This window comes from Tursiops truncatus, chromosome 2, assembly GCF_011762595.2.
Source record: "Tursiops truncatus isolate mTurTru1 chromosome 2, mTurTru1.mat.Y, whole genome shotgun sequence".
Taxonomy (NCBI): domain Eukaryota; kingdom Metazoa; phylum Chordata; class Mammalia; order Artiodactyla; family Delphinidae; genus Tursiops; species Tursiops truncatus.
Window position 1 is genome coordinate 114,749,804 of NC_047035.1, and position 25,149 is coordinate 114,774,952.

At 36.8% G+C, this 25,149-nt stretch overlaps 2 protein-coding genes across 3 annotated transcripts in view; one reads left to right on the top strand and one right to left on the bottom strand.

Annotated features, from left to right (window-relative positions):
* The window catches only part of REC114 (REC114 meiotic recombination protein), a 96,079-nt gene that overhangs the window by 3,726 nt on the left and 67,204 nt on the right, over positions 1-25,149 (top strand). The window contains exon 2 of the mRNA XM_073801228.1: positions 24,071-24,160. Coding sequence (XP_073657329.1) covers positions 24,071-24,160 — 90 coding nt within the window. The remainder of the gene's footprint in view (positions 1-24,070; positions 24,161-25,149) is intronic.
* Positions 19,763-20,124, bottom strand: LOC117311115 (small ubiquitin-related modifier 1-like). Of its 2 annotated transcripts, XM_033851961.2 has the most exons (2): positions 19,906-20,124; positions 19,763-19,833 (listed from the first exon to the last, which is right to left on the bottom strand). In XM_033851961.2, exons 1-2 carry the CDS (start codon positions 20,066-20,068, stop codon positions 19,763-19,765), a joined length of 234 nt encoding a protein of 77 aa, XP_033707852.1. In that variant the 5' UTR covers positions 20,069-20,124. The 2 variants fall into 2 exon arrangements, with proteins under 2 accessions (XP_033707852.1, XP_033707851.1); XM_033851960.2 differs by having other exon boundaries at positions 19,763-20,124.

The following is a 25,149-nucleotide window of genomic DNA, read 5'->3' on the forward strand; positions in this document are numbered from 1 at the left end:
GCCTTTCTGAAAGGATTATCGTAATAACAGATTGGTCCATTTTATGTATTTTATGGCTGAATGTAATTTAGTTTACTAATTTGAGAATAATTTTGAAAGGTGATGTTAATTGCAGGTTGCTTTTATTTATTTTAAAAACGTCTTTATTGGAGTATAATAGCTTTACAGTAGTGTGTTAGTTTCTGCTGTATAACAAAGTGAATCAGCTATATATACATATATCCCCATATCTCCTCCCTCTTGCGTCTCCCTCCCACCCTCCCTATCCCACCCCTCTAGGTGGACACAGAGCACCGAGCTGATCTCCCTGTACTATGCGGCTGCTTCCCACTAGCTATCTATTTTACGTTTGGTAGTGTATATATGTCCATGCCACTCTCTCACTTTGTCCCAGCTTACCCTTCCCCCTCCCCGTGTCCTCAAGTCCATTCTCAACATCTGCGTCTTTATTCCGGTCCTGCCCCTAGGTCCTTCAGAACGTTTTTTAAATTTTTTAGTTTCCATATATATGTGTTAGCATATGGTATTTGTTTTTCTCTTTCTGACTTATTTCACTCTGTATGACAGACTCTAGGTCCATCCACCTCACTACAAATAACTCAGTTTTTTTCTTTTTATGGCTGAGTAATATTCCACTGTATATATGTACCACATCTTCTTTATCCATTCATCTGTCAGTGGACACTTAGGTTGCTTCCATGTCCTGGCTATTGTAAATAGAGCTGCAATGAATATTGTGGTACATGACTCTTTTTGAATTATGGTTTTCTCAGGGTATATGCCCAGTAGTGGGATTGCTGGGTCGTATGGTAGTTCTATTTTTAGTTTTTTAAGGAACCTCCATACTGTTCTCCATAGTGGCTGTATCAGTTTACATTCCCACCAACAGTGCAAGAGGGTTCCCTTTTCTTTACACCCTCTCCAGCATTTATTGTTTGTAGATTTTTTGATGATGGCCATTCTGACTGGTGTGAGGTGAAATTGTAGTTTTGATTTGCATTTCTCTAATGATTAGTGATGTTGAGCATCCTTTCATGTGTTTGTTGGCAGTCTGTATATTTTCTTTGGAGAAATGTTTATTTAGGTCTTTGGCCCATTTTTGGATTGGGTTGTTTGTTTTTTTGATATTGAGCTGCATGAGATGCTTGTATATTTTGGAGATTAATCCTTTGTCAGTTGCTTAATTTGCAAATATTTTCTCCCATTCTGAGGGTTGTCTTTTCGTCTTGTTTATGGTTTCCTTTGCTGTGCAAAAGCTTTTAAGTTTCATTAGGTCCCACTTGTTTATTTTTGTTTTTATTTCCATTTCTCTAGGAGGTGGGTCAAAAAGGATCTTGCTGTGATTTATGCCATAGAGTGTTCTGCCTATGTTTTCCTCTAAGAGTTTGATAGTGTCTGGCCTTACATTTAGGTCTTTAATCCATTTTGAGTTTATTTTTGTGTATGGTGTTAGCAGGTGTTCTAATTTCATTCTTTTACATGTACCTGTCCAGTTTTCCCAGCATGACTTATTGAAGAGGCTGTCTTTTCTCCATTCTTGCCTGCTTTATGAACGATAAGGTGAACGTTTTTTGTGCATGGGTTTATCTCTGGGCTTTCTATCCTGTTCCACTGATCTATATTTCTGTTTTTGTGCCAGTACCATATTGTCTTGATTACTGTAGCTTTGTATTATAGTCTGAAGTCAGGGAGCCTGATTCCTCCCGCTCTGTTTTTCTTCCTCAGGATTGCTTTGGCTATTCGGGATCTTTTGTGTTTCTAAACAAATTGTGAAATTTTTTGTTCTAGTTCTGTGAAAAATGCCATTGGTGGTTTAATAGGGATTGCATTGAATCTGTAGATTGCTTTGGGTAGTATAGTCATTTTCACAGTGTTGATTCTTCCAATCCAAGAACATGGTATATCTCTCTATCTGTTTGTATCATCTTTAGTTTCTTTCATCAGTGTCTTATAGTTTTCTGCATACAGGTCTTCTGTCTCCTTAGGTAGGTTTATTCCTAGGTATTTTATTCTTTTTGTTGCAGTGGTAAATGGGAGTGTTTCCTTAATTTCTCTTTCAGATTTTTCATCATTAGGAAAAGTGATATTTAAGAATGCAAGAGATTTCTGTGCATTGATTTTGTATCCTGCTACTTTACCAAATTCATTGATTAGCTCTAGTAGCTTTCTGGTAGCATCTTTAGGATTCTCTATGTATAGTATCATGTTGTCTGCAAACAGTGACAGCTTTACTTCTTCTTTTCTGATTTGGATTCCTTTTATTTCTTTTTATTCTCTGATTGCTGTGGCTAAAACTTCCAAAACTATGTTGAACAATAGTGGCGAGAGTGGACAACCTTGTCTTCTTCCTGACCTTGGAGGAAATGGTTTCAGTTTTTCACCATTGAGAACGATATTGGCTGTGGGTTTGTCATCTATGGCCTTTATTATGTTGAGGTAAGTTCCCTCTATGCCTACTTTCTGGAGAGTTTTTATCATAAAAGGGTGTTGAATTTTGTCGAAAGCTTTTTCTGCATCTATTAAGATGATCATGGCTTTTCTCCTTCAATTTGTTTATATGGTTTATCACATTGATTGATTTGCATATATTGAAGAATCCTTGCATTCCTGGGATAAACCCCCACTGGGTTTTATCCCAGGATAATTGATCATGGAGTATGATCCTTGATCATGGTGTATGATCCTTTTAATGTGCTGTTGGATCCTGTTTGCTAGTATTTTGTTGAGGATTTTTGCATCTATGTTCATCAGTGATATTGGCTTGTAGTTTTCTTTTCTTGTGACATCTTTGTCTGGTTTTGGTATCAGGGTGATGGTGGCCTCATAGAATGAGTTTGGGAGTATTCCTCCCTCCACTATATTTTGGAAGAGTTTGAGAAGGATAGGTGTTAGCGCTTCTGTAAATGTTTGATAGAATTTGCCCGTGCAGCCATCTGGTCCTGGGCTTTTGTTTGTTGGAAGATTTTTAATCACAGTCTTAATTTCAGTGCTTGTGATTGGTCTGTTTATATTTTCTGTTTCTTCCTGGTTCAGTCTCAGAAGGTTGTGCTTTTCTAAGAATTTGTCCATTTCTTCCAGGTTGTCCATTTTATTGGCATACAGTTGCTTGTAGTAATCTCTCATGATCATTTGTGTTTCTGCAGTGTCAGTTGTTACTTCTCCTTTTTCGCTTCTAATTCTACTGATTTGAGTCTTCTCCCTTTTTTTCTTGATGAGTCTGGCTAGTGGTTTATCAATTTTGTTTCTCTTTTGAAAGAACCAGCTTTTAGTTTTACTGATCTTTGCTGTTGTTTTCCTTCATTTCTTTTTCACTTATTTCTGATCTGATCTTTATGATTTCTTTCCTTCTGCTAACTTTGGGGTCTTTTTGTTCTTCTTTCTCTAATTGCTTTAGGTGTAAGGTTAGGTTGTTTATTTGAGATGTTTGTTTCTTGAGGTAGGATTGTATTGCTATAAACTTCCCTCTTAGAACTGCTTTTGCTGCATTGCATAGGTTCTGTGTTGTTGTGTTTTCATTGTCATTTGTTTCCAAGTATTTTTTGATTTTCTCTTCGAGTTCTTCAGTGATCTCTTGGTTATTTAGTAGTGTATTGTTTAGCCTCCGTGTGTTTGTATTTTTTACAGACTTTTTCATGTAATTGATATCTAGTCTCATAGCATTGTGGTCAGAAAAGATACTTGATACGATTTCAGTTTTCTTAAATTTACCAAGGCTTGATTTGTGACCCAAGATATGATCTATCCTGGAGAATGTTTCATGAGCACTGAGAAGAAAGTATAATTTGCTGTTTTTGGATGGAATGTCCTATAAATATCAATTAAGTCCATCTTGTTTAATGTATCATTTAAAGCTTGTGTTTCCTTATTTATTTTCATTTTGGATGATCTGTCCATTGATGAAAGTGGGGTGTTAAAGTCCCCTACTATTATTGTGTTACTGTCAGTTCCCCCTTTTATGGCATTTGCCTTATGTATTGAGGTGCTCCTTTGTTGGGTACATAAATATTTACAATTGTAATATCTTTTTCTTGGATTGATCCCTTGATCATTATGTAGTGTCCTCCTTTGTCTCTTATAGTAGTGTTTAATTTAAAGTCTATTTTGTCTGATACGAGAATTGCTACTCCAGCTTTCTTTTGATTTCCATTTGCATGGAATATCTTTTTCCATCCTCTCCCTTTCAGTCTGTATGTGTCCCTAGGTCTGAAGTGGGTCTCTTGTAGACAGCATATATACGGGTCTTGTTTTTGTATCCATTCAGCCAGTCTGTGTCTTTTGGTTGGAGCATTTAATCCATTTACATTTAAGGTAGTTATTGATATGTATGTTCCTATTACCATTTTCTTAATTGTTTTGGGTTTGTTATTGTAAGTCTTTTCCTTGTCTTGTGTTTCCTGCCTAGAGAAGTTCCTTTAGCATTTGTTGTAGAGCTGGTTTGGTGGTGCTGAATTCTCTTAGCTTTTGCTTGTCTGTAAAGGTTTTAATTTCTCTGTTTAATCTGAATGAGATCCTTGCTGGGTAGAGTAATATTGGCTTGCAAAGTTTCTGCTGAAAGATCAGCTGTTAACCTTATGGGAATTCCCTTGTATGTTAATTGTTGCTTTTCCCTTGTTGCTTTTAATATTTTTTCTTTGTATTTAATTTTTGATAGTTTGATTAATATGTATCTTGACGTGTTTCTCCTTGGATTTATCCTGTATGGGACTCTGTGCGCTTCCTGGACGTGATTGACTATTTCCTTACCCATTTTAGGGAAGTTTTCAACTATAATCTCTTCAAATATTTTCTGAGTCCCTTTTTTTTCTCTTCTTCTGGGACCCCCTATAATTCGAATGTTGGTGTGTTTAATGTTGTCCCAGAGGTCTCTGAGATTGTCCTCAATTCTTTTCATTCTTTTTTCTTTATTCTGCTCTATGGTAGTTATTTCCACTATTTTATCTTCCAGGTCACTTATCAGTTCTTCTGCCTCAGTTATTCTGCTACTGATTCCTTCTAGAGAATTTTTAAAATCATTTATTGTGTTGTTCATCATAGTTTGTTTGCTCTTTGGTTCTTCTAGGTCCTTGTTAAACGTTTCTAGTATTTTCTCCATTCTATTTCCAAGATTTTGGATCATCTTTACTATCATTACTCTGAATTCTTTTTCAGGTAGACTGCCTATTTACTCTTCATTTGTTTGGTCTGGTGGGTTTTTACCTTGCTCCTTCATCTGCTGTGTGTTTCTGTGTCTTCTCATTTTGCTTAACTTACTATGTTTGGGGTCTCCTTTTTGCAGGCTGAAGGTTCATAGTTCCCATTGTTTTTGTTGTCTGCTCCCAGTGTGTAAGGTTGGTTCAGTGGGTTGTGTAGGCTTCCTGGTGGAGGGGACTAGTGCCTGTGTTCTGGTGGATGAGTCTGGATCTTGCCTTTCTGGTGGACAGGACCATGTCCGGTGGTGTGTTTGGGGTGTCTGTGAACTTATTATGATTTTAGGCAGCCTCTCTGCTAATGGGTAGGTTTGTGTTCCTGTCTTGCTAGTTTTTTGACATAGGTTGTCCAGCACTGTAGCTTGCTGGTCATTGAGTGGAGCTGGGTCTTAGCATTGAGATGGAGAACTCTCGGAGAGCTTTCGCCGTTTGATATTACGTGGGGCTGGGAGGTCTCTGGTGGACCAATGTCCTGAACTCGGTTCTCCCACCTGAGAGGCTGAGGCCTGACACCCGGGCAGAGCACCAAGACCCTGTCAGCCACATGGCTCAGAAGAAAAGGGAGAAAAAGAAAGAGAGAGAGAGAGAGAGAATAAAATAAAGTTATTAAAATAGAAAAAAACATTAAAAACAGAAAAGTGATAAAAAGAAAGAGAAAGAAGAGAGCAACCAAACCAAAAAACAAATCCACGAATGATAAAAGTGCTAAAAACTATACTAAAACAAAAACAAAAGCAAAAAACGGACAGTAAGAACCCTAGGACAAATGGCAAAAGCAAAGCTATACAGACAAAATCACACAAAGAAGCATACACATATACACTCACAAAAAGAGAAAAAAGAAAAAAATATATATATGTAAAAACAATTAAAAAAGGAAGAGAGAAACCAAATCAATAAACAAATCTACCAATGATAATAAGCTCTAGATACTAAACTAACATAAAACCAGAAACAAGTTAGATGCAGAAAGCAAACCCCAAGTCTACAGTTGCTCCCAAAGTCCACCATCTCAATGTTGGGATGATGCGTTGTCTGTTGAGGTATTTCAGAGATGCAGGGTACATCCAAGTTGATTGTGGAGAATTAATGCACTGCTCCTGAGGCTGCTGGGAGAAATTTCCCTTTCTCTTCTTGTTCACAGAGCTCCTGGGGTTTAGCTTTGGATTTAGCCCCGCCTCTGCATGTAGATCGCCTGATGGCATCTTTTGGGAAGTGTGAGGTCTTCTGCCAGTGTTCAGTAGGTGTTCTGTAGGAGTTGTTCCACATGTAGATGTATTTTTGATGTATTTGTGGGGAGGAAGGTGATCTCCCTGTCTTACTCCTCCACCATCTTGAAGGCACCCCCGCAGATTGCTTTTCAATTAAAGTTTTACCACGTTTTTCAGATTCCAAGGATTTCTCAGACATGCCCTAATTGGTTGAACCTGACAACTTCTTATTTTTTTCCTTTCAAAGGGAAAAAAATCCTTTAATTTTTATAGAAGGAACTTAAAATAATTGCCCTACTTAGAAATTAAGAAATACAAAATGAAGTTTGTACTTGAACTGTTAAATGCAGATTCAACATAAGATATACTTTGGGTCCTCTTAACAGTGTCCTTTTTTACTTTATATTCCTTGTGCCTACATATTACCTAGCATTTGATAGGTGCTCAGTAAATGTCTTGAGTGTGTGGTAACTTTTCTGAACTTTTCTTATGATAGCGTGCTAATTATGATGTGATAGCTACTATTTATTGTTTACTTCAGGATATTTCTTATAGCAGCCCTATGAAGTAAATATTATTATCCCCTTTTATAGATAAGGGAACTAAAACTCAGAGAGGTTCAGTGGCTTGCCCAGGAACACAGATAAGTTAAGAGAGAATTCAGACCCGTTTTTCATGCATCTAAAGCTTGTTCCTTTAACCACTATGCTGTTTGTCTTAGAAGTGTTAATATTTCATTCGGGGAATAGCAGTTCAGTTATGTAGATGAGGACTTTTGAGATTAACACACAGGGTGAAAATGATAAAAATGATTGTAGGTTTTTTTTTAAGGAAAATTTAAGATTCAGTAAAAGCCCAAGAAAATTATTTTTGAAAATAGTGAAGTAGTAGTTCTTCTTTGCATACCTGGTAATTTTTGATTGGATGCCTGATATGAATTTTACCCTGTTGGGTGCAGGATATTTTTGGATTCCTATAAATATTCTTGAGCTTTTTGCTGGGATAAGTTATTTGGAAACAGTTTAATCCTTTCAGGTCTTGCTTGAGCTTTGTCAGGTGAGAGCAGAGCAGCATTTGATCTAGGGATCATTTTTTCCCACTCCTGAGGCAAAATTCTTCAGCATACATACTCTACCCAGTGTCCTTAAATTATGAGGTTTCTCACTCTGGCTGATAAGAACAGACCCTATTCCCTGCCCTGTGTAAGCGCTCAGGATTGTTCCTTTAAGTCCTTTCAGGTGGTTTTTTGCCCAGCCTCTGGTCATTTGCTCACACATGTGTGTATGCTGAAGATTTGAGGAGGGATCTCTCTTGGTACAGCTCTCTCTTCTCCGGTATTCTGGCTTGCAAACTCTAGCCACTCTGACCTACCTGGACTTGGCATCTCTCTCCCCTCTACTCAGGGACCGCTCACCAGGTTCTGTGCTCCTTCTTCTTGTACTTTGGCCTGGAAACTTTCCCCAAGAAGTAACTAGGGCAACAGTAAGGCTCACCTCCTTTGTTTCTTGTTATTTCTCAGGAATCATGTCCTTTATTACTTGATATCCAGTGTCTTGAAAACGTTGTTTCCTCTAATTTGTCCAGTTTTTAGCTGTTTCAGGCAGGAAGGCAAGTTTGGTCCCTGTTACGTTATGTTGGCCAGAAGTGGAAGTCCATAGTGGGTCATTTAATCCTGTCCCATTTTGTCATTTTCCACTTCAGTTCATCAATTCAACAAAAATTATTAAATTATCTATTTGGTACTTGGCATTTAGTTAGGCACTGGAGAAGCTATGGAACTGTTCTTGTGTTTCATCACAATCTTAAAATATTGGGGCACTTGAGCACAGGATTACAAAAATATGTAGGGTCTGATCACTAGAGTGGTGTTTCTCAAAGTGTAGTAGGCAGACTACTTTCCACAGTCCCTTGGGGGTGCTTGTTGAAGCTGCAGATTCATGGTTCTTGTGCTAGACCTAATGAATCAGAATCTCTGAGGGTAACTGTCTAGGTGATTCTTATGTACTGCAGTCTGTCTTCATGCCCCAATTCTGAAGGAAAGGTGGGGGAGAGGGAACAATTGACAAAGTAATACTGATACTATTTAATAATTTATGAAGTATTTTCATAAACCTCTTCACACTAATTCTCACATTTAATAGCTCTATTTAGATCTAATTACCATTTTATATACAAGAAGCTTATGCCTGGCTACGTTAAACAGCTTGCCAAAGGTTTACATAGGAGTGGAAGAACTGATTCTAAAAGTTTTGTCTTCCTCAAGCCATTCTGCTGTACACTGCTGCTACTGACAGTGGTATCTTCTCTTATGAAGATGTACAGGTGTCAAGAGTTACTATTCTTTCATGCAGCTTGCTTTTTTAAAGAGTTAACAGGTTATGTTGCTTTATCGATTAGGATTAAGATTGGCTCTGAGTAATAGAAAATGCAAAATAACAGTGGATTAAATAAGATGCAAGTTTATTATTCACATAACAGTACAGGGCTGGTATGACACTCCACAGTGTCAGGAAATGAGGATCCTTCTATTTTGTTCCTCTGCCATGCACGGCCGTGGTCTCATAGTCCAAGATAGAATTGATATTCTAGACAGCCTGGTGGAGGAAAGGATGAAGAAGTAGACAAAAGATTCACACCTGCTGTCCCCTAAGGAAGTTTCTGGTAAGTTGCCACATGACACCTCCTCCTGTAGTCAGAACTTAGAGCTGTGGTCATCTTAACTGTGTGGACAGCTGGCATATGTAGTCTGAATTCCATGAGATCATGTGTCCAGCTAAAAATCAGGGGTTCTATTACCATATAAGAAAGAAAATGTTTATTGGAGAACAAGAGAACAAGTCTCTTCTGAATCTGGAGACTGCTAAGAAATGAAGGCTTATTCCTGGGGGCCCTGGTTGGAATTCAAAAGGCATTTCTAATAGCAACAAACAAAAAAACTTATTTAGTACATAATTACTATATGTCAGTACCTAGAATGGTGATTGGCAGATATCCCCAAATATTTATTGAATGAATGAATCAAGGTCAGGTATTCTGGTTAAGTATCTGATTTTGCATTATGTCATTTAATCTTTCTGATGACCCCATAACGTAGTTATTACTATTTTTATTTTTAAGTATACTTCTAAGTTGCAAAACAAGGATTTGATCCTAAATCCATCTGATTCCAGATAATGTCTTTTTTAAAGTAATAGTCATTGGTGGTGTTCACCAGATATACTAAGATTGCATATCCCTGGCCTCTTTGAAGTTGTGTGTCATGTGACTGGTTTTGGCCAGTGAAATGTGAGCAGAAATGACCTATGTCATGGACAGGAGCTTTAGGAGCCAGTGTATGATTCATTGTCATCTTTCTCTTTGCTACAGTGTTGCAGGTATCTGCCGCTCTGTCAGCTTAGGTCCTATTGTGAGAAAGATGGGCAGTGTGAGGTAGAGTGGGAAGACAGGTAGAAGGAGGATGCATAGGTAGTGTGAGTGAGAAATAAAACCTTTGCTTTGGGGGGTTGTTAATTTCTACCGCATAGTCTAGCCTACACCTGACTGATATAGAAATCATTTTTATAATTGTTATGTTTAATTGAATTATATGTCACATACAGTGACATATTGTAGATTGCTTAGGCTTTTGAGGAAGAACCTTCTAACAGATGTTCTAACATTTTTTTTCCTAAGCACCAGATTATAAATACATATTTCCAACTCTTTTCTCCTTCAGTAAACAAAAGGTTCATTTTATTGTGTAACAGACATAGTTTTCATAGAGGCTATGCCTTGTTTGCATAACATGATTTAAGGTAGAATTTCTCTAGACAAATAATAGTGAAGTTTTTGTTTTCAGTTTAGTTGTTGAAGGAGTCTAAGAACTTATAGTTTAAAATGAGGCTTGAGAAAATTAAAATTCATTCATGTTTAAGATTGTTCCCTGCCTACCGTGTGCTGGACACTATTCAGGGCTCTGTTTAGAGATGACTAAGGCATCACCATTGGAAGATCTAGCCAATTAAGCTCAAGTACCTGCTCATTTGGAATCTAGGGTGCTTTTCACCTAAAAAATGACAACATGGCATCCAAGAAATAAATTAGAGTGTTTCTTGAACTCATATTTAGAAATATAGTTTGGATATTGGAACTGTTATGGGCGTAAGTGAACCTTGTTTGTGAATAAATAGAAGAGAGTGACTATGAAGGTAGCAAGGCAGGTGGCAGGTATAAGAGTTGCAGTGACCTAGGGTAGGTGTGCCAATGGGAGGTACCACTTTCTGGTATACTTGGTGATTTTCATAGGATTTATTAGTTTGGGAGATTTTTAAACGTATTGGAGAAATGTCTTAGGACTGTGTTTTATAGAAAGAACAATAACCAGAGGGGCCTTGATTGGTAATCAGGGCATAAAGAACTTATTCCTTTGTTGCATGGGAGGTATTTTGAGTAAATATATTTTGCTTATGGCTACTAATCAAGGTGATCAAGTTAACTCCAATAGCTAGGTTTAAAAGGATTAGATAATTTCATGATTATTAATCTTATTTGGATATATGTGGTAAAAGAAGAGGAATCACATCTCATGCTGTGATGCATGAGATGATATTTTTAGATTCTAAAGAAAGAACAGATTCCCCAGGTATATATAATTACTTTTTTTTTTCGCTTTGGGTGTTATGCTCTTATAATTGTGTTTATTATTATTGTTACTGTTAACACTTTGCATTTCTGTGAAACATCAAAAGCAAAATACTGAATTTTACAGTTTGGTAGTGGGTATGTAGCAGGGCCACTTATATTAGCATAATATGTCCTACAAGTTTGTTGAATTAATTTATGAAGCTCTTTAGCTACCAGGAGTAAGTGAGGAGGCAGCTAATAGCCTACTTAACAATTTTGCACATTTTTCATATTTTATGATGAATAAGTCAGCAATTTGGGCCAATATATAGAGTGCTGACACTTTCTGAGGTGTCTTAAAAGCAGGAAAAAACTCAAGTACATCATTTGTCATATCTGACAAGTAACACTATTTTAGCCTTTCATGTAGGTATAAGTTACTTTAAGGTAAGTACATTTGAAATTCTTTTCTATATTTTCATATATTTCTTTTAACCTTTTTCCTAATTAATTTTAGGTTAGTCCTATAGTACATGCAATCTTGCACAAATACATGAATATAAAATAGAAGGCTCTCTGACCATTTAACCAGTGTATAAGCTGTGCCTGAAAAGCTGTGCCTGTATATGATAGGCAGGCTCTGTATCTCAGAGTGTGCTACTGTGTTGATGGCAAAATACTACAATAGCCAGAGCTCAGGTTGATGTAAATCTTTCCCCAGTTTTATTGAGGTATAATTGATATTTGACATTGTATAAGTTTAAAACGTACAACATAATGATTTGATAAATGTATATATTGCAAAATGCCACAATAAGTTTAGTTAACCATCCGTCACCTCACATAGTTACAAATTTTTTTTCCCTTGTGATAACTTTTAAAATCTACTGTCAGCAGCTTTCAAATATACAATACAATATTGTTAGCTATAGTCATGATGTTGTACATTACATCTCCAGAACTTATTTATCATATAACTGGAAGTTTGTACCTTTTGACCACCTCCACCCATTTTGCCCACCCCCGCCTCTGTTTTCCACCCATCTGTCCTGTTGCTATGAATTTGTTTTTTCTTTAATTCCACATATGAGTGAGATCATCCAGTATTTGTTTTTCTCTGACTTATTTCACTTAGTATAATGCCCTCAGGGTTCATTCATGTTGTCACAAATGGCAAGATTTCCTTGTTTTTTTTAATGGCCCAATAATATTCCATTGTGTGTCTGTGTCTGTGTGTGTGTGTGTGTGTGTGTGTGTGTGTGTGTGTATGTGTATGTGTATACATACCATATTTTCTTTATCCATTCATCTGTTGATGGACACTTAGATTATTTCCCTGTCTTGGCTATTGTAAATAATGCTGCGGTGAACATGGGGGTACAGGTATCTCTTTGAAATAGTGATTTTATTTCCTTATGATGTATACCCAGAAGTGGAATTGCTGGACCATATGGTAGTTCTACTTTTAACTCTTTTTTAGGAAACTCAATACGGTTTTCCGTAGTGGCTGTACCAGTTTACATTCCACCAGCAGTGCACAAGGGTTCCCTTTTCTTTACATCCTTACCAGCACTTGTTACCTCTTGTCTTTTTGATAATAGCCATTCTGACAAACGTGAGACAATATCTCATTGTGGTTTAGATTTGTATTTCTCTGATGATTAGTGATGTTGAGCACCATTTCATGTACCTGTTGGCCATTTGAACATGTTCTTTAGAAATATGTCTTTTTGGGCTTCCCTGGTGGCGCGGTGGTTGGGAGTCCACCTGCTGATGCGGGGGACGAGGGTTCGTGCCCCGGTCCGGGAGGATCCCACGTGCCGTGGAGCGGCTGGGCCCGTGAGCCATGGCCGATGAGCCTGCGCGTCCGGAGCCTGTGCTCCGCAGCGGGAGAGGCCACAGCAGTGAGAGGCCCACGTACCGCAAAAAAAAAAAAAAAAAAGAAGAAGAAATATGTCTTTTTAGGTCCTTTGCCCATTTTTAAATTGGATTATTTGGTTTTTGCTGTTGATTTGTATGAGTTCCTTATATTTTTTGAATATTAACCCCATATAAGATAGGTGGTTTGCAAATATTTTTATCCATTCCACAGCTTTTCATTTTGTTGATCATTTCCTTTGATGTGCAGAAGCTTGTTGGTTTGATGTAGTCTGCTTGTTTATTTTTGCTTTTGTTGCTTGTGCTTTAGGTATTATATCCAAAAAAAAAATCATTGCTGAGACCATTGTCAGGGAGCTTTTTCCCTTTGTTTTCTTCTAGAAGTTTTATGGTATCAGGTCTTACATTTAAGTCTTTAATTCATTTTGAGTTAAATTTGTGAGTGATGTAAGATAGGGATCTAGTTTCATTCTTTTGCATGTGAATATCCAATTTTCCCAGTACCATTTATTGAAGAGACTGTCTCTTCTCCATTGAATATTCTTGGCTCCCTTGTCAAATATTAGTTGATTTGTATATACATGGGTTTATTTCTGGGTTCTCTATTCTGTTCCATTGGTTTATGTGTCTGTTCTTTTGCCAGTACCATAATACTGTTTTGATGACTTAAATCTTAAGCAACATTTAGGTTAGCAACTAGAAAGGAGGTATGAACGTGGTATATGTTCTGACACCTTAAAATAATCTTTTTCTTTGAAGACTTTGTCGTTAAAAATAACTTTTTTGAGTTTTTTATATTGTGCTAATGTGAACATTCCAGTAAAATGCTAAATTATCACCCATTAAATATATTTCCAAGAGCCAGAAATAAGTAATTTTTTTCTCAGCTTCTTGGATTATATTAGGCATTATGATGTTTGGAATTTCTCAGAAGAGTTAGGATATTTCATGTAGCATCCTTTGTAGTAAGCTGAATGCTTTTTTTACCCTTCTACTTAGTCAACAGAAAAGCCTTATGTAAAACTTTTTGATTGTGCTTGAATTTCTGTATAATAAAGGTAGACGGAACATACGGTAAACCCACATACACATATCAGCAGCTTCAACAATTACCAACTCATGGCCAGTCTGGCTTCGTTGCTACCCTATCCATGTCCATCATGTTATTTATGTGTTTTTTTTCGCGGTATGCGGGCCTCTCACTGTTGTGGCCTCTCCCGTCGCAGAGCACAAGCTCTGGACACGCAGGCCCAGTGGCCATGGCTCATGGGCCCAGCCGCTCCACGGCATGTGGGATCTTCCTGGACCGGGGCACGAACCCGTGTCCCCTGCATCGGCAGGCGGACTCTCAACCACTGCGCCACCAGGGAAGCCCCTGTCATGTTATTTTGAAGCAAATCACAGCCATCATACCATTTCATCAGCTATTTCAGTTGGTATCTCTAAAAGATAAGAACTTAAAAAAACAATTGTAATATCATTTTCACCCTAAAAATATAATGGTTCCTTAATATCATCAAATAGTCAGTGCTCAAATTTCTAGTAGTCTCATAAGTTTCATAATTCTTTTAAACAGGACCATACGTGGATGATTGATTAGTATTTCTTTTATTCTTTAAGGTTTCTTCTATGTGATCCACCTCTCTTCCTTCCTTGCAGTTTATTCGCTGAAGAAACCGAGTTCTGAAGAATTTCTTACAGTATGATTTTGCTGACTGCATCTCCGTGGTGCAGTTAACGTGATCCTTTGTCCTCTGTATTTCTTGTGAATTGATAACTGAATCTAGAGCCTTGATCAAGTTCAGATTGAGTTTTTTGTTTTTGTGTTTGGGGTTTTTTGGCCAGACTGCTTAGTAGGTGGTTTAGTCTTCTTCCCATTGGAAGTGTGTAATGCCTATTTATCTCTCCGGGGAGTTGCCGCTATTGAAGCACAATGCCTAGAGCCATTAATTAATTAGGAGTTGCAAAAATGTTGATATTCTAATTTTATCATTTTTCTTAATTTATTATCTGGAATATAAAATATTTTATATCTTTACAAAAGTAAAGAAATATTTCCTCATATCCACTAGAGTTTACCTGGAGGTCAGTTTGTACAGGAGAGGTAAGATAAATGCTTGATTCTTTGCCTTCATTTACTAAAAAAAAATATGAGTTTGTTCTCCAGAATCTTCTGGTGTTGGAGAGTGCCTTTTTTTAAGACTTTTAAGATCTTTATTCTTTAAATTTAGAAATTTTATCAGGGTGTGTCTAGTTGTTGATTCCCCCCTCCCCCCATCAAAGCCTGGAACTCGAACCTTTCCATCTTCTGTCTCATATCTCTGCAGTTGTGGAATAGTTGTTCTGCTGTCTGTTTAATCATTGCCTTTGCTCTGTTTCTCCCCTTCCAGCTGGTCTTCTTGGGGCGGGAGGGATGACCAATTTCTACGGGTTAGGCTCTCTCCCAAGAACTGGGGCATTCCTGCCTTTGCCCTAGGGCTACTTGCTTAGGCTAGGGCCTCCATTCTCATGCAGGGGGAAAACTCAGCTCTTTTCATCTGGATCCTGAGACTTCAACCCACCCTTCTGGCCCACTTGGATGCTGATTTTAATAACTGCTCAAGGAAAGGTAATTGGTATTTGGATTGGATTTAGGAAGGGAAGACTGCAGGGATGCAATCAAATTACATTTTTTCTTGAACCTCTTGGAAGTCTTAAATTAGACATTTTCAAACTGAGCATACCATAAAGATCTTTTAGATGAAATATTGCAACAAATATATGAAAAATAGTAACTGTGGAATTCCCAGATACCTGGGATCCTTCCCATGCGATACCTAGTAACCTTCCCATGCCATCAAGTCTTTGCTCAAGCCTCACCTCAGTGACGCCCATGCTGACCACCCTATTATATTTTAACATTCATGCCCTGTCTTTACACTCCCATTCCCCTTACCCTGCTTTGTTTTTTCCCTAGCTCCTAGCACTTTCTTATATACTAGATAATTTACTTATTATGTTCAGTGATGTGCCTAGAATATATGAAACCCAAAATGGATAATTTTTAACACTTTCCTCCCCTAAATGATGAAATTATTTTCATAAAAATTTCATAAATGAAATTATTTATTATGCAGACAGTGAAATTTATTGAGATTCATTATTATAAGTATGGCAGTAAGATAAATAAGAAAAAGGAAATGCACGCTATAGTATAAGGCAGGAAAAAAAGCACAAATGTTTAGCCAGTTTTTTGTATCTAGGTAAATGTCTGAACTTTGCTTCTTTGGTTAGAGGCTGATATTTTATGTAATTGATTTCTCTTTAACTAATAAGTGATTTAAAAAAATAATACTGAAAATCTCCAAATATACAATCTAGGCAACTAATGATAAAATTGCTGATATGTTTTATTCTCTTTTTTGCTATTTAGTTTGGAAACATTTAACAGTTTAAAAGAATAATATTTTAATATTAAAGGTATTATTCAAATTTAGTAACATATTTTGAGTGTGAACTAAAATTTGCATTTGCCAAACAAAAATGTTCCATCCCGTTGCTTGCACTTTCGTTGTTTTAAAATTTTAAGCACAAATATAAATGCTGAAAAGAAGGTCCCATAAAATGACAGCATTGTAATAACTCACGTTCTGTTTCTTGGTATTTACAGTCCCTGTGCTATCATTGTTTATTTTGAATCTATGGTTTAAATGCAGAAGAGTGTCATACCACAGGGTTGAAGTGAAGTGCATCCTAAGAAAGGGTTTGAGACAACAACTTTGCATTAGGCAAGCTTGAAGTATGTCAAAGCCTTATGAGCTTCTCTTGAAACAGATGTATGTGGTTAAGTCTGCGTGTATGTGGGCCAGCTTTATAACTGGGAGTTTTCCAAATGAATGTCTATGTAGAAAACAACGTTTATTAAAGAATAAATAAAAATCTGATAATTTGAAACTTACATGTGTATTATTTAAACTCAGCAGTAACTGTAGCAATTGTTTAGAACTTAGATCAACAAAAGATTTTTTTCAGGGAGGGGTATTTCATCAGTGGCATTGATTAGAGTTGCCAGCTCATGGTAGTAATAAAAAGCAGCTGCTTTTTAGTCAGTTTGACTATTGTTTATAAATTCTCAACAAAGCATTCCCTTATTGCCTGTACCAGGGTTGACTGCTCCCACCATTTCACCCTTAGTGTGCCACTAATTATATTTATTGTTTACTGTTTTCTGTACCCTTGCCCTGCATCCCATCCCACATTTGCTCCATGAGAGCAGCTAATGTTTTGTTCAGTGATGTGTCCCATCTAAGAAAATGCTTGGCATCTGTTAGGTGCTCAGTAAATGTTTGTTGAATGAGCAAATGAATCAATGAAGCTCATGGTCAGGGACATTCCCTTCTATGTTTTTTTTTTCTTTCCCTAACATTTAGAAGAGAGATCAGTACATAGTGAGTACTTTGTTAATGTTAAATGACTTAAATGCTCGGTATATGGTCTCTTTTCATGAATTTCCACATGAATTTTAGAATCAGCTTGTTAATTTCTACAAAAGAATTTAGAATTTTTGATTATTACTGCTGTAACAAATTGCCACAAACTTAGTGGCTTACAAAAACCTAGTTTGTTTACGCTTTGCACACAGTTCTGGAGGTCAGAAGTCTAAAATAGATCTTACGAGGCTAAAATGAAGGTGTCAGCAGGGCTGCATTCCTTCTGGAGGCTTTAGGGGAGAATCCGTTTCTTGCCTGTTCCAGCTTCTAGAGGCTGCCTGAATTCCTTGCCTTGTACCACCCTTCCATCTTCAAAGCCAGCAGTCACATTTCCTTCTCTGACTCTGACTCTTCTGCCTCCTTCTTTCCCCTGTAGGGACCCTTCGGATTCCATTGGAACCATCTAGATAATCCAGCTCTCCTAATCTCAAGATCCTTAACTTAATCACATCTGCAAAGTCCCCTTTGCCATGTAAGATAAGATATTCATACGTTCCAGGGATAAGGACAGGAACCTTTGGGTGGGGATTAATATTCTGCCTACCTCAGCATCTTAACAATATTAAATCTTCTATCCATGAACAAAGTATAACTCCATATATTTACTATGTATTAAATTTCTGTCAGTTTTCAGTGTGCAGATCTTTCACTTCTTTTGTCATATTTATCTCTAAATATTTCATATTTTTCATGCTATTATAAATTTTGATGTTTCTAAAATTACAAATTCCAGTTGTTCTTTACTAGTTTGTATAAATTTAGTTTTCATTTATTGATCTTGTATCCTGCAATCTTTCTAAAATTCATTTATTAGTTCTAGGGAAATAAATTGGATTTTCTATATAAATGATCGTGTTGTCTGTGAATTAAGACAGTTTTTCTTCTACCTTTCCAGTCTGGAAAGGAAAGGCTTTTTACTTCTTTTTCTTGCCTAATTATAGTGTTTAGAACCTCCAGTACAGTGTGGAATAGAAGTGGTGATATTCTTGTCTTGTTCCTTATCTTAGAAAGCGTTCAGTCTTTCACTATTAAATATGATGTTAACTATAGTTTTTTCATAGATGCCCTTCATCAGCTTGAAGTTCCTTCAATTCCTGGTTTGCTGATTTTTTTTTTCACTCAGGAATGGATGTTGAATTTTGTCAAATGTCTTCTGTATATTCTTTCATCTAGTGAGGTGATCCTATGATTTTTCTCTTTTAGTTTGTTGACATGGTGAATTACATTCAGTTCAAAATACTTCCTGATTTATCTCTTAATTTCTTATTTACCATGGGTTATTTAGAAGTACATGATTTAGTTTCAAAATGTTTGGAGACTTTTTCAGAGATATTTCTGTTATTGATTTCTAATTTAATTTATGCTCAGAGAACATACTTTAAAATTTACTAACACTTGTCTTATGGCCCAGAATTTGGTCTCTCTCAGTAAGTGCTCTGTGTACACTTGAGAAGAATATATATTTTGCTGATATTGAGCGGAGTGTTGTATAAATGTCAGTCAGGTCATGTTGGTTGATAGTGTTGTTCACGTCTACTATATGCTTGCTGATTTTCTATGTTTATCAATTATTGAGGGAGGGGTGTTGAAATCTGACTATAATTGTGGATTTGTCTATTTTTCCTTACAGTGCTATCAATTATTGCTTCATGTATTTTTTATGGTTTTTACAAACATTTTGTTTATTTTAATGAAGCTGGTACTGACGATGTCCATTTAAAACCTATATCCCAGGCCAAAAAGTACAAATAAAGTCAAAAAGAGCAGTGTTCTGTTGTATACATTTCTGCATGAATAACTTTTAACTGCTAAGGAAAATTAGAACTTTTCTGGGATCTTCTGACAAGGTTTGTCCTTCATCTTAAAATGCTTTCTCTTCAGTGAAGCCATCTTTGGAGCTAGTCATTTATTCTCACCACCTTTGTCATCTTGACTCCAACCTGATATTCCTCTTCTTTTGGTCCAGACCCTCAGATTTTAAAAGTAGCTTCAAGTTAAGGAAAGGTCATTTTTCCACAGTTCGGTTCTCTGAAAAACTTCCATCTCCCACTGAAAATCGTAGTCCAAGAGTGAAGCAGTCACATGCTAAAACTTTCAAGGCCAGCTGGAAAGTCATTATGATTACTTGCATTAGTCAATCTTATCACAAGCCTGAAAGTGGACAGTCCTGGAAGGCGGCCTTTCTGTGCACATATGTAATTTTTAAAAAGGAGGTGGCAATATGAAGGGGGCTGAGGTTTGATCACCAAAAATCAGCACAGTGAAACAAACAATAATGAATAATAGACACTAGAATGCAAATTACCAGATGTTTTAAAGAGATGCCAGTTTTCAATTCTGTTTTGAACATCACGTTACAAAAGAACTATTTTTAAAAATAAAGAATTAGGGAAAATAAAAAAAATAAAAAGAATATCTAAACTGTTGAATGACCCCCTGTTTGTTCCTGATAAACTTCAATCACATCTTCTCCCTCTATTCCCAGTTCTTTTGGAGTATGATTATCAGTAATTCTCTGACCTTCAAGGAGAAACCTGAGTGAATTCATGGGAACTTCGTGTCTTTGACAGTATGATTCTTTGAGTTTCTTGAGATGTGTTGTCATTTTCACTCTGAAGTAAATCTCATTGCTCTCCTGTCCTGTGACTTTGAGTTTAATATATTCTCCTTCCTTCTTATCCCCCAAATCCTCAGTTGAAGGTTTTGCCTCCTGGTCAGACATGGTGACGGTGGCTTCCCCCGGGGTCTCTGCACAGCAGCGGCCTTGGGTAGGCAGAACCTTGCCTGCTTCATGTATTTTTCAGCTCTTATTGGGGGCGTGAATGTTTAGGATAATTATGTCTCTTGATTAACACCTTGTCATTATGAAATGACCTTCTTTATGCCTTTTGGTAGTCTTGCCTAAAATTAATAGCTATTCCAGCTTTCTTTGACTAGTATTAGCATGGTATATATTTTTCTCACCCTTTTGTTTTCACCTCTTCATTTTTTATATTTATATATAGTTGTGCCTTGTCTTCTCATCCTGTTGTCAGATTGCCTTTCCTTGGGATGTTTAAGCCATTTACATTTTTAAAAAATAAAATAAATTTATTTAAATAAAATAAATTTTTAAATAAAATAAATTTATTTTTAAAAATCTCTTTAGAGGGCGAAAAAAGAGCAGGACGTGTGTAAAGAATACATAAGGAAAGAGAAAAGGATTCTTAGTAATTTTTCATGTATTCTCACTGAAAAATAATGAAGAGAAAATGGGTAGCTGAGAAGCAAAATTAATCCTGATTAAGGCCATTTACATTTAATGTGATCATTGAAAGGGTTAGGTTTATGTCTGTAATCTTCCTATTTGTCTTGTGTTTGTCCCACCTGTTCTTCCCTTTATATTCTTATTCTTGCTTCCTTTGGATTCATTGAGTGTTGTCTTTAATCCCTTACATCAGTCTTCTTTTAAAGAAGATACGTAGACAGATAAACAAGTAAATATAAAGAAACAAAATTGGAAAAGGGAACAGGAACTATCTGGTTTAGGTAATGGGGCAGGGAGCTGGTGGCAGTTTTCACTAGGATGGTCAGGAAAGGTGACATTTAAACACATGACATTTAAGCAAAGACCTGAAAAAGATCAAGGAGTGAGTCATGTAGATCTAGGAGAAGACAATTCCAGATAGAGAAGCCCTGAGTTTTATAATCATGAATGTGCCTTGTAGGTTCAAAGAGCAGCAGAGGCCAGTGCGGCTGGAGCAGAGTGGCCGAAAGGGGCGATGAGAGCAGAGAGGTAATGGATTGTGGAACACCTTGCATGAGTCTCTGAATGAGATGCAAAGCTGCTCTAGGGCTTTGAACTGGAAATGGCATGACGTGACTTAGGTTTTAAAAGGATCACTCTGGTTACTGTATTGAGAATAAAATTTGTTGGAAAAGGGGAGCAAGAACAGAAGCTAGAAAGCCAGTTAGGAGGTTATTATAATAATCCCACTAGAGATGATGCCAGCTCAGACCAGACCTGGGAGAAGTGTTACATCCTGCATATTTTGAAGGATTTGCTGATGGGTATGTGTATGCAAAAAGTAGAGGATTCAAGAATGATTCCACAGTTTGGCCTAACGAAATGGAAAGATAGAATTATATTCTGAGATGGGAAAACTGTGGGAGTCAAAAGCCTACAACAGCCTGGTCCATGGTAGGTGCTTTGTGTTGTGAAAGACAATCTTGGGCATGCAGTCTTGCAATCCCCTCTCTCGGCTGTAAGAATGGGCCTTGGGCCTGGAACACTTACTTAGCAAGAAATAGAGTCCTCACAGCCCGCGCTCCTGTGTTCTGCTTAAGCATCATATGGCACCTGGCCAGCCCCACTGTTGTATCTGTCCCCTGGGGGGAGAAGGAGGAGTCATTGTGCTGTAGCCATGAGGGCTGAGTGCAGGCCAGCTGCCCTGCATGGCTGCCTAGGTTCCCCCTGCTGGCCATGGGGAACCAACCCCCAGTACTGATACTGATCTTGCTCTGTTTCTTCTGTGTGAGTCAAGTGCTGTTCCCTCCACTGCTTGACTGTGTTGTTTTCCATGGTGACTCCAGTACCAAGATGTAGTGAGCAGAAGTGTTTGGACTTCTACACCTGGTGACAGGCCACAGATGCCACTTGCCCGACACTTTGTAAATATTCAATGAATGAATGAATGGGAAGGTTTGGACTTCAAGTTAGGGGCTGTTAATTTTGAGATGACTATTAGACCTTTAAGTAGAGATGTTGAGTGGTCAATTAGATGTAAAAGCTTGGGGACTTCCCTGGTGGTCCATTGGCTAAGACTCCACTTCCAACTGCTCGAGGAGCTAAGATCCCACATGCCGTGCGCACGGTGTAGCCAAAAAAAAAAATGAGATGTAAAAGTTTGGAGGGCAGGGGAGAAAAAACAATAAAATTATTTGGAAAGAATTGGCATCTCCATAACGAGTGTTTCTACCCAACAAGAGACATATATAAGAATGTTCATAATAGCATTATTTGCAGTAGATTTAAACTGGAAAACAAGATTCATCAACAAAAGAGTGAAAAAATAAATTGTGGTATAATCATAGAATGGTATTCTACAGTAATGATAACGAATGAACTGAGGTATATGCAACAACATTGATGAAGCCAGACATAAAAGAATTCTGTATGATTCCATTCATATAAATAAAACTAAACTATGGTGTTAGAAGTCAGGATGGATATTAGAGGGAGGAGGGAGCAGATAGTGATTGGGAGATAGCACTAGGGTACCTTCTGGAAGGCTTCTGTTTTTTTATCTGAGTGGTGATTGTGTGTTTACTTTGTCATCACTCATTGAACTGTTCATTTGAGTGTTGGACACTTTTGGAGATATATGTTATATTTCTAAAAAAAAAATAGTTAAGCTGTTATGTTAGAATATTGCCTCCCAAAGAATTTGCTTAACAGACTCCAGTTTCTATAGTTATGCTTCATTCCTAGCTATTCTTGAGGTTTTAAGTGGTCATGAAACATACACGATAATCTATTTAAACTATAATGGGAAGAGTGTTGTACAAATAACTGAATTCCTAATATTGGGAAAGAGGATGAATAACAACCACTGAAAGAAATAATGCAGGGTTTAGCATACCCACCTTGACATCTAAAATGTTATTCGATTTTTAAGTTTGGAATTTAAAGTGAATTAGAGAAAACTCAGTAGGAAATCTTGAGTTTAAATATAGCAGTGAAGCTTCAAACCCCGCATATGGAACTATAAGATAGAACATTATTTCTCAATAGAATGCAATAACCTTATAACGGTATACTTGAGTTAGGTATGTGTTAATTATTTTGAGCTTTGAGCATTAAGGTGAATCTACAATTTCATCCTATCTGTACAAGGATGTTTACCTTTACAGTGTTTATCAATGATATTAAAGACACCTATACAGTGTAGTCACTTAAGACCCAAATCCCACTCTTAAGTATCTATGAGTCATGACCTCCATGACATTTTGCTTTAATTGCCTCAACTCCCCACCACAACCGTAGACCAAATCTAACAAGATAAAATATAATGGGGGTAAGTGCAAGGTCTTATGTTTAGGTTCAGATGCAGAAAGTAAAAGTATGATTTACCAACATAGGTGATGAAATTTCAGGGAATTTTATTGATGTAAGATCACTCTTCAATGGGACTACCCCCTCAAAAGATAAATGTAATTGTAGGCTTCATTACTGCAAGTAATGGAGATAATTAGATCACACCAAGAATATTATGGTCAGTTTGGGGCACCCTATTTTTAAGAGTGACATTACAAATTAAAGCTCATCCAAAGGAAACACCAAGTTTTGAGGGGTTGTGAAAAATGGATTATGTGGCAAAGAAACTGACTCTGTAGTCTGACAAGAACCTGTAAAGCATTATCCCCATTTTACAGAAAGGAAACTGAGGCTCACAGATAATTCATGATTTATTAGAATGTAATTCAAAAGTGGTTGGCTCAGGCCCCATGTCTCTTGATTCCTCATTTACTATTTTTGTTTCAAAATATTGGTTTTAGTTATATTTTATAAAAGCCTGGCTGTTAACCCTTATATGAGGAAAACTTGAAACTATAGGGGAATGATTACAGATTAAATGAGGGAAAGGGAACATTCAGAGTGGGAAGATCAGTGTGAGAAGATAGTTTGGTTATAAGTTTATTAGTATTACAGAAATATCTTATACACATTTCTCTCTTTTTCAAGGTTTTTGACTCCAGTGAAGAATCTGGGCATCTTGTTCTCACCATAGTTACATCGGGTCATTTCTTCATTTCCCAAGGACAGACACTGTTGGTAGGTTTTATGCATACAGTTTAATATGTAGATATATTTATCTTTGTAGCTTTACATTAATTTTGTATCATCAAGGTTCTTCAGTCTCATTGAAATTCATCAGGTTCAACAAATTAAGCATTTATTGAATGTTCTATAACAGTGGAAAATAAAAAAACATAATGAATATTTCCTGCCCTAAAGGAATTTAGGGTTTTGTTGGGAGTCAGAGTGGATCAAAGGATTGAGATTAATCGGTGTTATAAAGGATTCTTCATTGGGGAGATTGGGTTGAAGACAGGTTAGATTTATAGAGAGATGGGTGTGGGTTTTCTGGATAGAATAAAGAGCATGTGCAGAGGGATAGATTTGAGAAAATAGCTAAAAGAAAACTTGAAGCATGCTATTATCAATTGATAGAGTCCTCTATAAAACTCTAATTTTATTTTATTATTAAAGTATAGTTGATTTACAAGGTTGTGTTAGTTTCTGGTGTACAGCAGAGTGATTCAGTTGCACATATATATACATATTCTTTTTCATATTCTTTTCCATTATAGGTTATTATAAGATATTGAATATAATTCCCTGTGCTGTACAGTAAATCCTTATTGTTTATTTTATATACAGTAGTTTGTATCTGCTAATCCCAAACTCCTTATTTATCCCCTCACATTTCCTCTTCGGTAACCAAGAGTTCGTTTTCTGTGTCTGTGAGTCTGTTTCTGTTTTGTAAATAAGTTCATTTGTATCATATTTTAGATTCCACATATAAGTGATCATATGATATTTGTCTGATTTACTTCACTTAGTATGATAATCTCTAGGTTCATCCATGTTGCTGCAAATGGCAAAATTTCATTCTTTTTTATGGCTGAGTTGTATTCCGTTGTGTGTGTGTGTGTGTGTGTGTGTGTGTGTGTGTGTGTACGTACATCTTCTTTATCCATTCATCTGTCGATGGACATTTAGGTCGCTTCCATGTCTTGGCTGTTGTGAGTAGTGCTGCT

Coding starts and splice junctions, on each gene's coding strand:
- LOC117311115 (XM_033851960.2), bottom strand. CDS start 20,068: ATGTCTGACCAGGAGGCAAAACCTTCAACTGAGGATTTGGGGGATAAG.